Source organism: Heterodontus francisci, chromosome 25 (genome assembly GCF_036365525.1).
Source record: "Heterodontus francisci isolate sHetFra1 chromosome 25, sHetFra1.hap1, whole genome shotgun sequence".
Classification (NCBI taxonomy): Eukaryota; Metazoa; Chordata; class Chondrichthyes; order Heterodontiformes; family Heterodontidae; genus Heterodontus; species Heterodontus francisci.
In genome coordinates this window covers 69,177,204-69,192,307 of record NC_090395.1, presented here as the reverse complement: position 1 = coordinate 69,192,307, position 15,104 = coordinate 69,177,204, and the positions used below count along the sequence as shown (strand labels likewise).

At 49.6% G+C, this 15,104-nt stretch overlaps 2 protein-coding genes across 5 annotated transcripts in view; one reads left to right on the top strand and one right to left on the bottom strand.

The window, feature by feature from the left end:
- LOC137384040 (uncharacterized) overlaps window positions 1-11,153 on the bottom strand; it is a 65,975-nt gene extending 54,822 nt beyond the window's left edge. The window contains exons 1-2 of the mRNA XM_068057603.1: window positions 11,078-11,153; window positions 9,016-9,067 (exon numbers count right to left, since the gene is read on the bottom strand). Coding sequence (XP_067913704.1) covers window positions 9,016-9,063 — 48 coding nt within the window. The 5' untranslated portion in view covers window positions 9,064-9,067; window positions 11,078-11,153. The remainder of the gene's footprint in view (window positions 1-9,015; window positions 9,068-11,077) is intronic.
- A 378-nt stretch (window positions 11,154-11,531) lies between these two features.
- The window catches only part of rbbp5 (retinoblastoma binding protein 5), a 71,496-nt gene continuing 67,923 nt past the window's right edge, over window positions 11,532-15,104 (top strand). For all 4 annotated transcript variants that reach the window (XM_068057447.1, XM_068057445.1, XM_068057446.1 and 1 more), the window contains exon 1: window positions 11,532-11,899. In XM_068057447.1, coding sequence (XP_067913548.1) covers window positions 11,881-11,899 — 19 coding nt within the window. In that variant the 5' untranslated portion in view covers window positions 11,532-11,880. The remainder of the gene's footprint in view (window positions 11,900-15,104) is intronic.

The window sequence follows — 15,104 nt, the reverse complement described above, 5'->3', positions numbered from 1 at the left end:
TTTGATTCCCTTAGTGCCTTATAATCTGATACGTTAAGTTGTGTGAAAGAGCACTCTTTTTTTTCTTCCCTGCTTCCCTGATGAAAGGTTATCTTACCACTCTGTACCACCCTGTATTAATAGACTGATATGTTACATTAGGAAGATGTGCTGATAGAGTCACATGAAGAGGGGGTTGGAGGAAGCTTGTGTGGAGCATAAACTAGTTGGGCCAAATGGCCTGTTTCTGTGCTGTAACTTCTACGCGATATCTATGTAAATTCTAAACAAGAGTGCGCAAAAACATGTTCACAATTTTCTACAGTAGTGAATTTCGGGGTTTAAAGGTGGTTCAGTTTAATGTAAGCAAGATTACAGGCTACACCCCTGCAATTTCCTGCGATGTGATTCCTGCGTGACTGGTCCCTTCTTGAATTGAGGGTGAAAGTTTGCAGAATTATTGCTTAAGTGTTAGCTTGGCTCAGCTTAACGGAGAGAGAAAAACAGGCACCTGTGGTGAGGGATTTTATTGACTTGACTCCTCATCACATTCATAAACATTGAGGTAGAACATAGAACAGTACAGCACAGTACAGGCCCTTCGGCCCACGATGTTGTGCCGAACCTTTAACCTACTCTAAGATCAAACTACCTACATACCCTTCATTCTACTATCATCCATGTACCTATCCAAGAGTCGTTTAAATGTCCCTAATGTATCTGCTTCTACTACCACCGCTGGCAGTGCATTCCACGCACCCACCACTCTCTGTGTAAAGAACCTACCTCTGACACCTCCCCAAAACCTTCCTCCAATCACCTTAAAATTATGCCCCCTGGTGATAGCCCTTTCCGCCCTGGGAAAAAGTCTCTGGCTATCCACTCTATCTATGCCTCTCATCATCTTGTACCCCTCTATCAAGTCACCTCTCATCCTTCTTCATTCCAATGAGAAAAGTCCTAGCTCCCTCAATCTTTCTTCGTAGGACATGCCCTCCAGTCCAGGCAGCATCCTGGTAAATCTCCTCTGCACCCTCTCTAAAGCTTCCACATCCTTCCTATAATGAGGCGACCAGAACTGAACACAATATTCCAAGTGTGGTCTAACCAGGGCTTTATAGAGCTGCAGCATAACCTCGCAGCTCTTAAACTCAATCCCCCTGTTAATGAAAGCCAACACACCATACGCCTTCTTAACAACCCTATCAACTTGGGTGGCAACTTTGAGCGATCTATGGACATGGACCCCAAGATCCCTCTGTTCCTCCACACTACCAAGAATCCTGTCTTTAAGCCTGTATTCTGCATTCAAATTCGACCTTCCAAAATGAACCACTTCACACTTTTCCAGGTTGAACTCCATCTGTCACTTCTCAGCCCAGCTCTGCATCCTGTCAATGTCCCTCTGCAATCTACAACAGCCTTCCACACTATCCACAACTCCAGCAACCTTCGTGTCATCGGCAAACTTGCTAACCCAGCCTTCCACTTCCTCATCCAAGTCATTTATAAAAATCACAAAGAGCAGAGGTCCCAGAACAGATCCCTGCGGAACACCACTGGTCACCGAAACCCCGGAACATCCAACATGCATTCCTGCCCCTATGATATCCAAGTCTCCGTAATGGCCACAACATCGTAGCTCCAAGTACCGATCCATGCTCTAAGTTCATCACCCTTATTCCTGACACTTCTTGCATTAAAATAGACACACTTCAACCCATCATACTGGTTGCAACTTTGCCCTGTCAACTGTCTAACCTTCCTCACAGACTCTCTGCACTCTGTATCTGCCTGTTCAACAGCTACCCCATCCACTGTTCCGTAGCTCTACTTCCCATCCCCCTGCCAAACTAGTTTAAACCCTCCCGAAGAGCTCTAGCAAACCTCCCACCCAGGATATTGGTGCCCCTCCAGTTCAGATGCAACCCATCCTTCTTGTACAGGTCCCACCTTCCCCAGAAGGTATCCCAATGATCCACATAACTGAAGCCCTCCCTCCTACACCAGTTCTGTAGCCACGTGTTCAGCTGCACTCGCTCTCTGTTTCTTGCCTCACTAGCACGTGGCACCGGTATCAATCCTGAGATTACTACTCTGCTCGTCCTGTCTTTTAGCTTCCAACCTAACTCCCTATATTCGCTTTTCAGGTCCTCATCCCTTTTCCTAGCTATGTCATTGGTACCGATATGTACCACGACTTCTGGCTGCTCCCCCTCCCCCTTAAGAATCCTGTAGACTCGATCCGAGACATCCCTGACCCTGGCACCCGGGAGGCAACATACCATCCGGGAGTCTCGTTGGCGACCACAGAATCTCCTGTCTGTTCCTCTAACCATTGAATCTCCTATCACTATCGCTCTCCTATTATCCCCCCTTCCCTTCTGAGCCGCAGAGCCAGGCTCAGTGCCAGAGACCTGGCCGCTGTGGCTTTCCCCTGGTAGGTCGTCCCCCCAACCGTATCCAAATCGGTATACTTATTATTGAGGGGAACGGCCACAGGGGATCCCTGCACTGTGCGCCTATTCCCTTTCCCTCCCCTGACGGTCACCCAGCTACCTTTATCCTGTGACTTAGGTGTCACTACTTCCATATAACTGCTCGCTATCACCCCCTCAGCATCCTGAATAATCCGAAGTTCATCCAGCTCCAGCTCCAGTTCCCTAACGCGGTCTGTGAGGAGCTGGAGTTGGGTGCACTTCTCACAGGTGAAGTCAGCAGGGACACAAGTGGTGACCCTCACCTCCCACATCCTGCAAGAGGAGCATACAACTGCCCTAGCTTCCATCCCCTCTGCTCTAAATTGACAACAGAGAATAAAAACAAATAAAGGAAAACCTTACCTTACCAAACCCTCCACACAAGAGTCCTGTTTTTTTGGTTAGAGGAGGAGGATGGGTAGGAGACACTATACGTGTAGTGTTTCGGGTTTAGCCACTGCCCGAATATATAAGTTCACTTACCCAGCAGTCCCCGTGTCCGCGTCCGCCGAATCACGAGATAAGTACTTTATAGTGAAACTTACCTTCCCGGCTGCCCCCTGGCTCGCACTATCACCGCTACCGCTGATCAAAAGAAAGGTTGTGGGTTCAAGACCCACTCTGCACAATTGCAGTGCCCTCTCATCATGCCACATATTCAGAATGAAATGACCTTTGTGAGGATGGTCAACCTATAATGGAACTATGTACCCACCCCCAACCCCTCAACCCCACCCGTCCCCAAGGGCAACCATACAAAGATAAACAGGGGAAGTAATATCCCCAAACTATTCTTCGTACCATTGGCATTTCGAAAATGAAATTTAGATGTTTAATACTGTTGCTTGTTGGATCTTACCCAGCCTAACTGCTCGACTGGATCTTATAGTTGCCCCATCAGAGGATAACACAAGTAATTAGATACACCAGTAATTTCCATTTGTCAATATCGGAATTTCCTTAGGGTTTCTGTGGATCTCTGGTCAAAATTCTAGTTTGAGATGAGGCATTTCCCCCCCAACCACCTCCTATGGATATCCTACCCCACGGCTAACTAATATTGTCGGGCTGCTTCTAGTGCAACTTGACAAAATTGTGGGGAAGAGTAAACTAGCAGCCATCCAGTCACCGAGAAATCCAATCGGGAATTCAAGAGAAACTTCTTTACTCAGAGAGTGGTGAGACTGTGGAACTCGCTAGAGCAGGTAGTGGTTGAGGCAAATAGCATAGATGCATTTAAGGAAAGGCTAGATGAACATACACGAGAGAAGGGAATAGAGGGTTATGCTGAAGGTTAGATGAGGAAAGATGGGAGGAGGCTCGAGTGGAGCCTAATCACTGGCACAGACTAGTTGGGCTGTACATTCTGTGTAATCCTATGTAAATTCTAACCCTTAGGGTTATTGGACAGACATGTCACAGGTAGCCCCAGTCGCTTGGATTGAGGAACACCCTGAGTCTAACTTGTAGGTGGTGCAGATTGTGAAGAGAAATTAAATCTTGTCACTTACGTGTAAAATCCATTAAATATCCAAATGTAAAGCAGATCCTGTTGTATTTTCTGTAACATTCCAGATAGGCTCTGATCAATGTGCTAAGCCTTTGTGTGTCATTAAAAAGATAATTTTACACACCATGTGAAACTGTGCACATTGTGAGATGGGGTTGCCAACTCCGGTTGGGTGTGTTCCTGGAGGTTTCATCACATGACCACACACTTCAAACTGTCCTGCCCCCACCCTCTCGCCATTGCTCTGTCCTCTGTGTTTTCTCAAGCCAAATGAAAAAGGAACAGTCTCTATGTTACCTGATTGGATTAATCTCGACTGTTAGTGAAATAGCCTTTTTCCCTGATCGTCAACATTTTTGTAATGAATCAATGAAAGTATTCAAGAAAATAAAACAAATACAACTTTTCTTTTCATGGCCCCAATGATTTTTTTCCTGGGTTTTGCTCACAGCAGTATACTGGAGGTTAACTTTATTCCTGGAGACTCCAGGCCAATCCTGGACAGTTGCTAACCCTAGGATGAGAGGAAAAGATTGATTATTTCTGATTGTTTGGTGTTGTGGTTGAATAAGCAAAGTGATTGGCCATGTCAAAGTTCTACATTACCGCTCTGAATTGGATAATTTGGTATCATTGTACTGTATTTAAATATTTTGGTAATATAAGAAGGAACTGTATAATTAGTGTATATCAGGACAATATTGTCTCTGACTTGAAAAGGAAATTGTATCTGCAGCAGAGCAGTGGGCGTTGTAGATTCTCAGCTTACTTTCGAGTTCAAAGATGTCAGATGCAGGAGAACAGTATCGTAAGTAACAAAAAAAGGGTGTTAAACAGATGTACTCCACATAACATAATTAGCAGTCCACCAAAAAACACCAATCTTCAGGTTAACGATCCTGTGTTAAGGTTTCTGATCCGATGGTACAAAAGACAGAGAAAGGCCTGCACAAGGTAGCCCCACACATGAAACATTCATCATTCCAGCATCGTACTTTGCAGAGGGAGGCCGTTTGGCCCATCATATCTGTGCTGGCTCTTTCAAAGAATTAGAATTAGAACATTACAGCGCAGTACAGGCCCTTCGGCCCTCGATGTTGCGCCGACCTGTGAAACCATCTGACCTACACTATTCCATTTTCATCCATATGTCTATCCAATGACCACTTAAATGCCCTTAAAGTTGGCGAATCTACTACTGCTGCAGGCAGGGCGTTCCACGCCCTTACTACTCTCTGAGTAAAGAAACTACCTCTCACATCTGTCCTATATCTATCACCCCTCAGCTTGAAGCTATGTCCCCTCGTGTTTGCCATCACCATCCGAGGAAAAAGACACTCACTATCCACCCTATCTAACCCTCTGATTATCTTATATGTCTCTATTAAGTCACCTCTCTTCCTCCTTCTCTCCAACGAAAACAACCTCAAGTCCCTCAGCCTTTCCTCGTAAGACCTTCCCTCCATACCAGGCAACATCCTAGTAAATCTCCTCTGCACCCTTTCCATAGCTTCCACATCCTTCCTATAATGCGGTGACCAGAACTGCACGCAATACTCCAGGTGCGGTCTCACCAGAGATTTGTACAGCTGCAGCATGACCTCGTGGCTCCGAAACTCGATCCCCCTACTAATAAAAGCTAACACACCATATGCCTTCTTAACAGCCCTAAAAACCTGGGTAGCAACCTTCAGGGATTTATGCACCTGGACACCAAGATCTCTCTGTTCATTTACACTACCAAGAATCTTCCCATTAGCCCAGTACTCTGCATTCCTGTTACTCCTTCCAAAGTGAATCACCTCACACTTTTCCGCATTAAACTCCATTTGCCATCTCTCAGCCCAGCTCTACAGCCTATCTATGTCCCTCTGTACCCTACAACATCCTTCGGCACTATCCACAACTCCACCGACCTTAGTGTCATCTGCAAATTTACTAACCCACCCTTCTACACCCTCTTCCAGGTCATTTATAAAAATGACAAACAGCAGTGGCCCCAAAACAGATTCTTGCGGTACACCACTAGTAACTAAACTCCAGGATGAACATTTGCCATCAACCACCACCCTCTGTCTTCTTTCAGCTAGCCAATTTCTGATCCAAAGCTCTAAATCACCTTCAACCCCATACTTCCGTATTTTCTGCAATAGCCTACCATGGGGAACCTTATCAAACGCCTTACTGAAATCCATGTACACCACATCCACTGCTTTACCCTCATCCACCTTTTTGGTCACCTTCTCGAAAAACTCAATAAGGTTTGTGAGGCACGACCTACCTGTCACAAAACCGTGCTGACTATCTCTAATGAACTTATTCTTTTCAAGATGATTATAAATCCTATCTCTTATAACCCTTTCCAACATTTTACCCACAACCGAAGTAAGGCTCACAGGTCTATAATTACCAGGGCTGTCTCTACTCCCCTTCTTGAACAAGGGGACAACATTTGCTATCCTCCAGTCTTCCGGCACTATTCCTGTCGACAATGACGACAAAAAGATCAAGGACAAAGGCTCTGCAATCTCCTCCCTAGCTTCCCAGAGAATCCTAGGATAAATCCCATCTGGCCCAGGGGACTTATCTATTTTCACACTTTCCAAAATTGATAGCACCTCCTCCTTGTGAACCTCAATCCCATCTAGCCTAGTAGCCTGAATCTCAGTATTCTCAACAACATTTTCTTTCTCTACTGTAAATACTGACGCAAAATATTCATTTAACACTTCCCCTATCTCCTCTGATTCCACACACAACTTCCCACTACTATCCTTGATTGGCCCTAATCTAACTCTAGTCATTCTTTTATTCCTGATATACCTATAGAAAGCCTTAGGGTTTTCCCTGATCCTATCCACCAATGACTTCTCGTGTCCTCTCCTTGCTCTTCTTAGCTCTCCTTTTAGATCCTTCCTGGCTAACTTGTAGCTCTCAAGCGCCCTAACTGAGCCTTCACATCTCATCCTAACATAAGCCGCCTTCCTCCTCTTGACAAGCGCTTCAACTTCTTTAGTAAACCACGGCTCCCTCGCTCGACAACTTCCTCCCTGCCTCACAGGTACATACTTATCAAGGACACACAGTAGCTGCTCCTTGAATAAGCTCCACATTTCAATTGTTCCCATCCCCTGCAGTTTCCTTCCCCATCCTACGCATCCTAAATCTTGCCTAATCGCATCATAATTTCCTTTCCCCCAGCTATAATTCTTGCCCTGCGGTATATACCTGTCCCTGCCCATCGCTAAGGTAAACCTAACCGAATTGTGATCACTATCACCAAAGTGCTCACCTACATCTAAATCTAACACCTGGCCGGGTTCATTTCCCAGTACCAAATCCAATGTGGCATCGCCCCTGGTTGGCCTGTCTACATACTGTGTCAGAAAACCCTCCTGCACACACTGGACAAAAACTGACCCATCTAAAGTACTCGAACTATAGTATTTCCAGTCGATATTTGGAAAGTTAAAGTCCCCCATAACAACTACCCTGTTACTCTTGCCCCTGTCGAGAATCATCTTCGCTATCCTTTCCTCTACATCTCTGGAACTATTCGGAGGTCTATAAAAGACTCCCAACAGGGTAACCTCACCTCTCCTGTTTCTAACCTCAGCCCATACTACCTCAGTAGACGAGTCCTCAAACGTCCTTTCTGTCGCTGTAATACTCTCCTTGATTAACAATGCCACACCCCCCCCTCTTTTACCATCTTCTCTGTTCTTACTGAAACATCTAAATCCCGGAACCTGCAACATCCATTCCTGCCCCTGCTCTACCCATGTCTCCGAAATGGCCACTACATCGAGATCCCAGGTACCAACCCATGCTGCAAGCTCACCCACCTTATTCCGGATGCTCCTGGCGTTGAAGTAGACACACTTTAAACCAGGTTCTTGCTTGCCAGTGCCCTCTTGCGTCCTTGTAACCTTATCCCTGACCTCACTACTCTCAACATCCTGTACACTGGCACTACAATTTAGGTTCCCATTCCCCTGCTGAATTAGTTTAAACCCCCCCGAAGAGCACTAGCAAATCTCCCCCCCAGTATATTGGTACCCCTCTGGTTCAGGTGAAGACCATCCTGTTTGTAGAGGTCCCACCTACCCCAGAAAGAGCCCCAATTATCCAGGAAACCAAAACCCTCCCTCCTGCACCATCCCTGCAGCCACGTGTTCAACTCCTCTCTCTCCCTATTCCTCGCTTCGCTATCATGTGGCACGGGCAACAACCCAGAGATAACAACTGTTTGTTCTCGCTCTAAGCTTCCACCCTAGCTCCCTGAATTTCTGTCTTAAATCCCCATCTCTCTTCCTACCTATGTCGTTGGTGCCTATGTGGACCACGACTTGGGGCTGCTCCCCCTCCCCCTCAAGGATCCCAAAAACACGATCCGAGACATCACGAACCCTGGCACCTGGGAGGCAACATACCAACCGTGAGTCTCTCTTGTTCCCACAGAACCTCCTATCTGTTCCCCTAACTATGGAGTCCCCAATGACTAATGTTCTGCTCCTCTTCCCCCTTCCCTTCTGAGCAACAGGGACAGACTCTGTGCCAGAGACCTGCACCCCATTGCTTACCCCTGGTAAGTCGTCCCCCGCAACAGTATCCAAAACGGTATACCTGTTGTTGAGGGAAACGGCCACAGGGGATCCCTGCACTGCCTGCTGGTTCCCTCTCCTTCCCCTGACGGTAACCCATCTACCTACTTCTTTTACTTGAGGTGTGACTACCTCCCCATAACTCCTCTCAATAACCTCCTCCGCTTCCCGAATGATCCGAAGTTCATCCAGCTCCAGCTCCAGTTCCCTAACGCGGTTCTCGAGGAGCTGGAGTTGGGTGCACTTCCCACAGATGCAGTCAGCAGGGACACTCTTGGCGACCCTTACCTCCCACATTCTGCAGGAGGAACATACAACTGCCTTAACCTCCATTCCCACTATTCCAAATTCCCAACAAATCTACTGAAAAACCAAAAACAAAAAGTCAAAACTTGTTAGGTTAGCAATCCAACGGACAGAACTTCTTAAATAAAAAGCTTACCTTATCAACACACCATGTAGCCCCACTCGTCCCCTGCTGTTTTCCCATAGCCCTGAAGGGGAAAAGAAAATGAATACAGCTACTGTGCCAGCTGATCCCCAAGATGATGGAGAACTAAACAAGCTATTTTTCTGGGTAACATACTATACTGCGATATTAGTGGCTGAATCCTTAGCACATTTGCACGACTTTACTCAGTCCACTCTTTTTAACCAACAGCTTAATATTATAGTGATTAACACCTCTTTTGAAATTGCGATCAGGGAATATCATCTGAAAGCTCGAATTGGGTGGCACAGTGGTTAGTACTGCAGCTTCACAGCTCTAGCGACCCGGGATCAGTTCTGGGTACTACCTGTGCGGAGTTTGCAAGTTCTCCCTGTGTCTGCGTGGGTTTCCGCCGGGTGCTCTGGTTTCCTCCCACAGCTAAAGACTTGCAGGCTAAAAGGTGAATTGGGCATTGTAAATTGCCCCTAGTGTAGGTGGTAGGAGAATGGTGTGGATGTGGTAGAGAATATGGGGTTAATATAGGATTAGTATAAATGGGTGGTTGTTGGTCGGCACAGACTTGGTGGGCCGAAGGGCCTGTTTCAGTGCTGTATCTCTAAATAAATAAATATAAGTAACAGCCATCAATTTCCCAACTAATATTTCTTTCCAGGCACAGGGCTGATTCCTGAGGTGGTGCTTACAGGTTAATGATACAATGCAGACTCATATATAATCCATAATTGTTTGCAATTTTTACATAGAGTGTACACCACAGGATTTTGACCTGGTATTCATAAAGAAGCAGCAACGTACTGTATGCCCAAGTCAGGATGGTGTGTAATAAAAACAAAAAGTGCTGGAAATACTCAGCAGCCCTGGCAGCATCAGTGAAGAGAGAAGCAAAGTTAACATTACAGGTCTGTGACCTTTCATCAGAACTGGCAAAGCTTAGAAAAGAATTAGGTTTTAAGCAAGTGAAGGGGGGGGGGGATGAGGGAGAGAACAAAGGCGAAGGTGTTTGATAGGGCAGAGGGCAGGAGAGATTAAATAACAAAGCTGTCTTGGGACAAAGGCAAAGAGAGTGTTAATGTTAGTGGTGAAAGACAAAGCATTAGTCCAGAGAGAGTGTTATTAGCAGAATAATGAGCAGCTCTGACTACATGAAAAACAGGCACATGGTTAAAAAATAAAATATTAAAAAAAGGCCAGTCATGCCTTACGTTATTAAACTCAATGTTCAGTCCGCAAGGCTGTAGACTGCCTAATTGAAAGATCAGGTGCTGCTCCTCGAGCTTGCATTGATGTTCACTGGAGTAGGCCAAAGACAGAAATGTTGGCATGAGAGCGGGGGGGGGGGGGGGGGGGGTGGGTGGGGGAGTGTTGAAATGGCAAGCAACTGGAAGCTTGGGATAAGTATTGGCCAGGATACTGGGGACAACCCACCTGCTGTTCTTTGAAATAGCGCCATGGAATCTTTTACGTTCACCTGAGAGAGCAGATGGGGCCTTCGTTTAACATCTCATCCAAAAGACAGAATCCTGCAACAGTGCAGCACTCCAACATCAACCTTGCTTTTTATGCTCATGTCCTGGAGTGGGACTTGAACCCAGAGGCAAGAGCCACAGCTGTTATAAATTACTATCCTCGTGTGCATGTGAAATGCATCTGGTTCAAATCCCTTGTTGAACTATCTGAAGTTGCTTCATGGAATCCCAATCACTTCCAGTTACTGTACTTCAGTTGTAACCATTTTGAAGACATCCTGAAACCTTGATTTGCGAACTCTATTTGAATGTCTACATGGAGGTTTCATCACCTGACCTCCCACCTCAACCTCCCCAACCCGGCACTCACACATCCATCCTCACAGTGCCCCACTTCCCGTGATCAATTAGAAAGGGAAACATTATTTTTTGCCCAAGTGAATGATTCTTGACTATCAGCCAAGCAGTCATTCCTCCATTTCTAGTATTTTTAGAACTAGCAAACCAAAGTGTTTAAAGAATTTTTTGAAAAAGCTTTTTCATTGCCCCAATGACCTTGCTCCCGCAACAATGACCTGGATATTAACCGTTGATTCTTGGATGCTCCAGGTCAATCTGGAAGAGCTGGCAACTAGAAAAGCCAATAAGGCACTATATCAATGCAGGTTCTTTTTTTTTTTGCTCAGCTGCTCATGCTCCTCTCATTTCCAACACTGCCTCCCAATGAGTGAGAGTTGACAGGGCCGGAGATCTGTCACAATTTTGGGATCCTCTAGACTGTCATGTCACATAATTTCTGTGGAGAAACAGGGTAAATTTATCAGGTTGATGAGATTTTGTCAGGACAGGTCAGTACAGAACTTGCATCTGATGAAGAGTCACTGACCTGAAACATTAATTCTGCTTCTCTCTCCACAGATACTGCCAGACCTGTTGAGTATTTCCAGCATCCTCTGTTTCTATTTCAGATTTCCAGCATCTGCAGCATTTTGCTTTTGTAATCATGTCCGTGCAATTTGACCCGGAACCTGATGTCGGGGTGAGCGCTCTCCGTGCCGGGGACAGTTTCCCAGCGACGGGAACGGGGACGGTTTCTTGGCGCCGGACTGGCCCGCGGGGGCCTATTTTGAGCGGGTGGCTGCAAATTTGCCTGTCGGAGTGGGGAAGGTTTTGAGGGGAAAAAAAAAATTAAAATCCACGGTGCCGGTTTTGGGTGAGGTTGGAGTGAGGGCGGCGGCTCGGCTGCGGCCGGGATTCTGTGTTAGGCCGGCGGCGGGCGGGCGGCCTGGGGGCCTGAGTGGCGCCAGGAGCTGTCGGTTGGTGAAAAACCGGAGAAAAAAAAGAGAAAAATCCCGAGAGGGAGAGAAATAGAGAGAGAGGGAGAGAGAGGATGAACCTCGAACTGTTGGGTGAGAGCGAACCTGGTGTCATTGGGAGATGGGGAGGGGATATTTCAGGGAATGTGGGAGAGGGGCTGGAGATGGGGGAGAGAGAGAGGGGGTAAGGGTGGGGGAGAGAGAGAGGGGGTAAGGGTGGGGGAGAGAGAGAGGGGGTAAGGGTGGGGGAGAGAGAGAGGGGGTAAGGGTGGGGGAGAGAGAGAGGGGTAAGGGTGGGGGAGAGAGAGAGGGGGTAAGGGTGGGGGAGAGAGAGAGGGGGTAAGGGTGGGGGAGAGAGAGAGAGAGGGGGTAAGGGTGGGGGAGAGAGAGAGAGAGGGGGTAAGGGTGGGGGAGAGAGAGAGAGAGGGGGTAAGGGTGGGGGAGAGAGAGAGAGAGAGAGGGGGTAAGGGTGGGGGAGAGAGAGAGAGAGGGGGTAAGGGTGGGGGAGAGAGAGAGAGAGGGGGTAAGGGTGGGGGAGAGAGAGAGAGGGGGTAAGGGTGGGGGAGAGAGAGAGAGGGGGTAAGGGTGGGGGAGAGAGAGAGAGGGGGTAAGGGTGGGGGAGAGAGAGAGAGATGGGGTAAGGGTGGGGGAGAGAGAGAGGGGGTAAGGGTGGGGGAGAGAGAGAGAGATGGGGTAAGGGTGGGGGAGAGAGAGAGAGATGGGGTAAGGGTGGGGAGAGAGAGAGAGAGGGGGTAAGGGTGGGGAGAGAGAGAGAGAGAGGGGGTAAGGGTGGGGGAGAGAGAGAGAGAGGTAGGGGGGGAGAGAGAGGGGGTAGGGTGGGGGAGAGAGAGGAGAGGGGGTAAGGGTGGGGGAGAGAGAGAGAGGGGGTAAGGGTGGGGGAGAGAGAGAGAGAGGGGGTAAGGGTGGGGAGAGAGAGAGAGAGGGGTAAGGGTGGGGGAGAGAGAGAGAGAGGGGGTAAGGGTGGGGGAGAGAGAGAGAGAGGGGGTAAGGGTGGGGGAGAGAGAGAGAGAGGGGGTAAGGGTGGGGGAGAGAGAGAGAGAGGGGGTAAGGGTGGGGGAGAGAGAGAGAGAGGGGGTAAGGGTGGGGGAGAGAGAGAGAGAGAGGGGGTAAGGGTGGGGGAGAGAGAGAGAGAGAGGGGGTAAGGGTGGGGGAGAGAGAGAGAGAGAGGGGGTAAGGGTGGGGGAGAGAGAGAGAGAGAGGGGGTAAGGGTGGGGGAGAGAGAGAGAGAGAGGGGGTAAGGGTGGGGGAGAGAGAGAGAGAGAGGGGGTAAGGGTGGGGGAGAGAGAGAGAGAGAGGGGGTAAGGGTGGGGGAGAGAGAGAGAGAGAGGGGGTAAGGGTGGGGGAGAGAGAGAGAGAGAGAGGGGGTAAGGGTGGGGGAGAGAGAGAGAGAGAGGGGGTAAGGGTGGGGGAGAGAGAGAGAGAGAGGGGGTAAGGGTGGGGGAGAGAGAGAGAGAGAGGGGGTAAGGGTGGGGGAGAGAGAGAGAGAGGGGGTAAGGGTGGGGGAGAGAGAGAGAGAGAGGGGGTAAGGGTGGGGGAGAGAGAGAGAGAGAGAGGGGGTAAGGGTGGGGGAGAGAGAGAGAGAGAGAGGGGGTAAGGGTGGGGGAGAGAGAGAGAGAGAGAGAGGGGGTAAGGGTGGGGGAGAGAGAGAGAGAGAGAGAGAGGGGGTAAGGGTGGGGGAGAGAGAGAGAGAGAGAGAGGGGGTAAGGGTGGGGGAGAGAGAGAGAGAGAGAGAGGGGTAAGGGTGGGGGGGAGAGAGAGAGAGAGAGAGAGAGGGGGTAAGGGTGGGGGAGAGAGAGAGAGAGAGAGAGAGGGGGTAAGGGTGGGGGAGAGAGAGAGAGAGAGAGAGAGGGGGTAAGGGTGGGGGAGAGAGAGAGAGAGTGAGAGGGGGTAAGGGTGGGGGGGAGAGAGAGAGAGAGGGGGTAAGGGTGGGGGAGAGAGAGAGAGAGAGAGAGAGAGGGGGTAAGGGTGGGGGAGAGAGAGAGAGAGAGAGAGAGAGGGGGTAAGGGTGGGGGAGAGAGAGAGAGAGAGGGGGTAAGGGTGGGGGAGAGAGAGAGAGAGAGGGGTGTAGGGTGGGGGAGAGAGAGAGGGAGAGAGAGGGGGTAAGGGTGGGAGAGAGAGAGAGAGAGAGAGAGGGGGGGAAGGTGGGGGAGAGAGAGAGGGGGTAAGGGTGGGGGAGAGAGAGAGAGAGGGGGTAAGGGTGGGGGTGAGAGAGAGAGAGAGGGGGTAAGGGTGGGGGAGAGAGAGAGAGAGGGGTAAGGGTGGGGGAGAGTGAGAAGAGAGGGGGGTAAGGGTGGGGGAGTGAGAGAGAGAGGGGGTAAGGGGGGGAGAGAGAGAGAGTGAGGGGGTAAGGGTGGGGGAGAGAGAGAGGGTGAAGGTGGGGGGTAGAGAGAGGGGGTAGGGTGGGGAGAGAGAGTGAGAGGGGGTAGGGTGGGGGAGAGAGGAGAGAGTGAGTGTGGGGTAAGGGGTGGGGGGAGTGAGTGAGAGTGTGGGGTAGGGTGGGGGTGTGAGAGTGAGGGGGGATGGGTGGGGGAGAGAGAGTGTGGGGGTAGGGGGTGGGGGTGAGGAGAGAGAGAGTGTGAGGGGGGTATGGGGGGGGAGTGAGAGAGGTGTGGTGAGGGGGGGTTGGGGGGGTGTGAGAGTGAGTGAGAGGGGGTAGGGGGGGGGAGGAGAGTGAGTGAGAGAGAGGGGGGTAAGGGGGGGGGTGAGAGTGAGAGGTGAGTGAGGGGGTAGGGTGGGGTGTGAGAGTGAGTGTGGGGGGTAGGGGGGGGGAGTGTGTGTGTGAGTGAGGGGGTAGGGGGGTGAGTGAGTGAGGGGGGTGGGGGGGGGGGTGTGAGTGAGGGGTAGGGGGGGTGAGGGAGGGGTGGGAAGGTGAGAGGAGGGGGGATCGGGGGGGTGTGGTGGTGAGGGTGTGAGAGGGGGATGGGGGTGTGATCACGGGAGGGTGCGCGCGCCTGGGAAGACGCACGACGGGGGGGGGGGGGTGTGTGAGATAGATCGGGTGAGTGAATAACCGGTCAAAAGAGACGAGAAAGAAAGAGAGAGAAACATAAAGGTAAACAGAGAGAGAGAGAGAGCAAAATAAAGGTAAAAAGAGAGCGAGAGAGAGCGACACAATAAAGGTAAAACGAGAGAGAGAGAGAGAGAAAAATAAGGTAAAAAGAGAGAGAGAGAGAGAAAAATAAGGTACAAGAGAGAGAGAGAGAGCGAGAGAAACAACAAGGTAAAAAGAGAGAGCGAGCAGAAGAGAAACAATAAAGGTAAAAGAGACGAGAGAGAC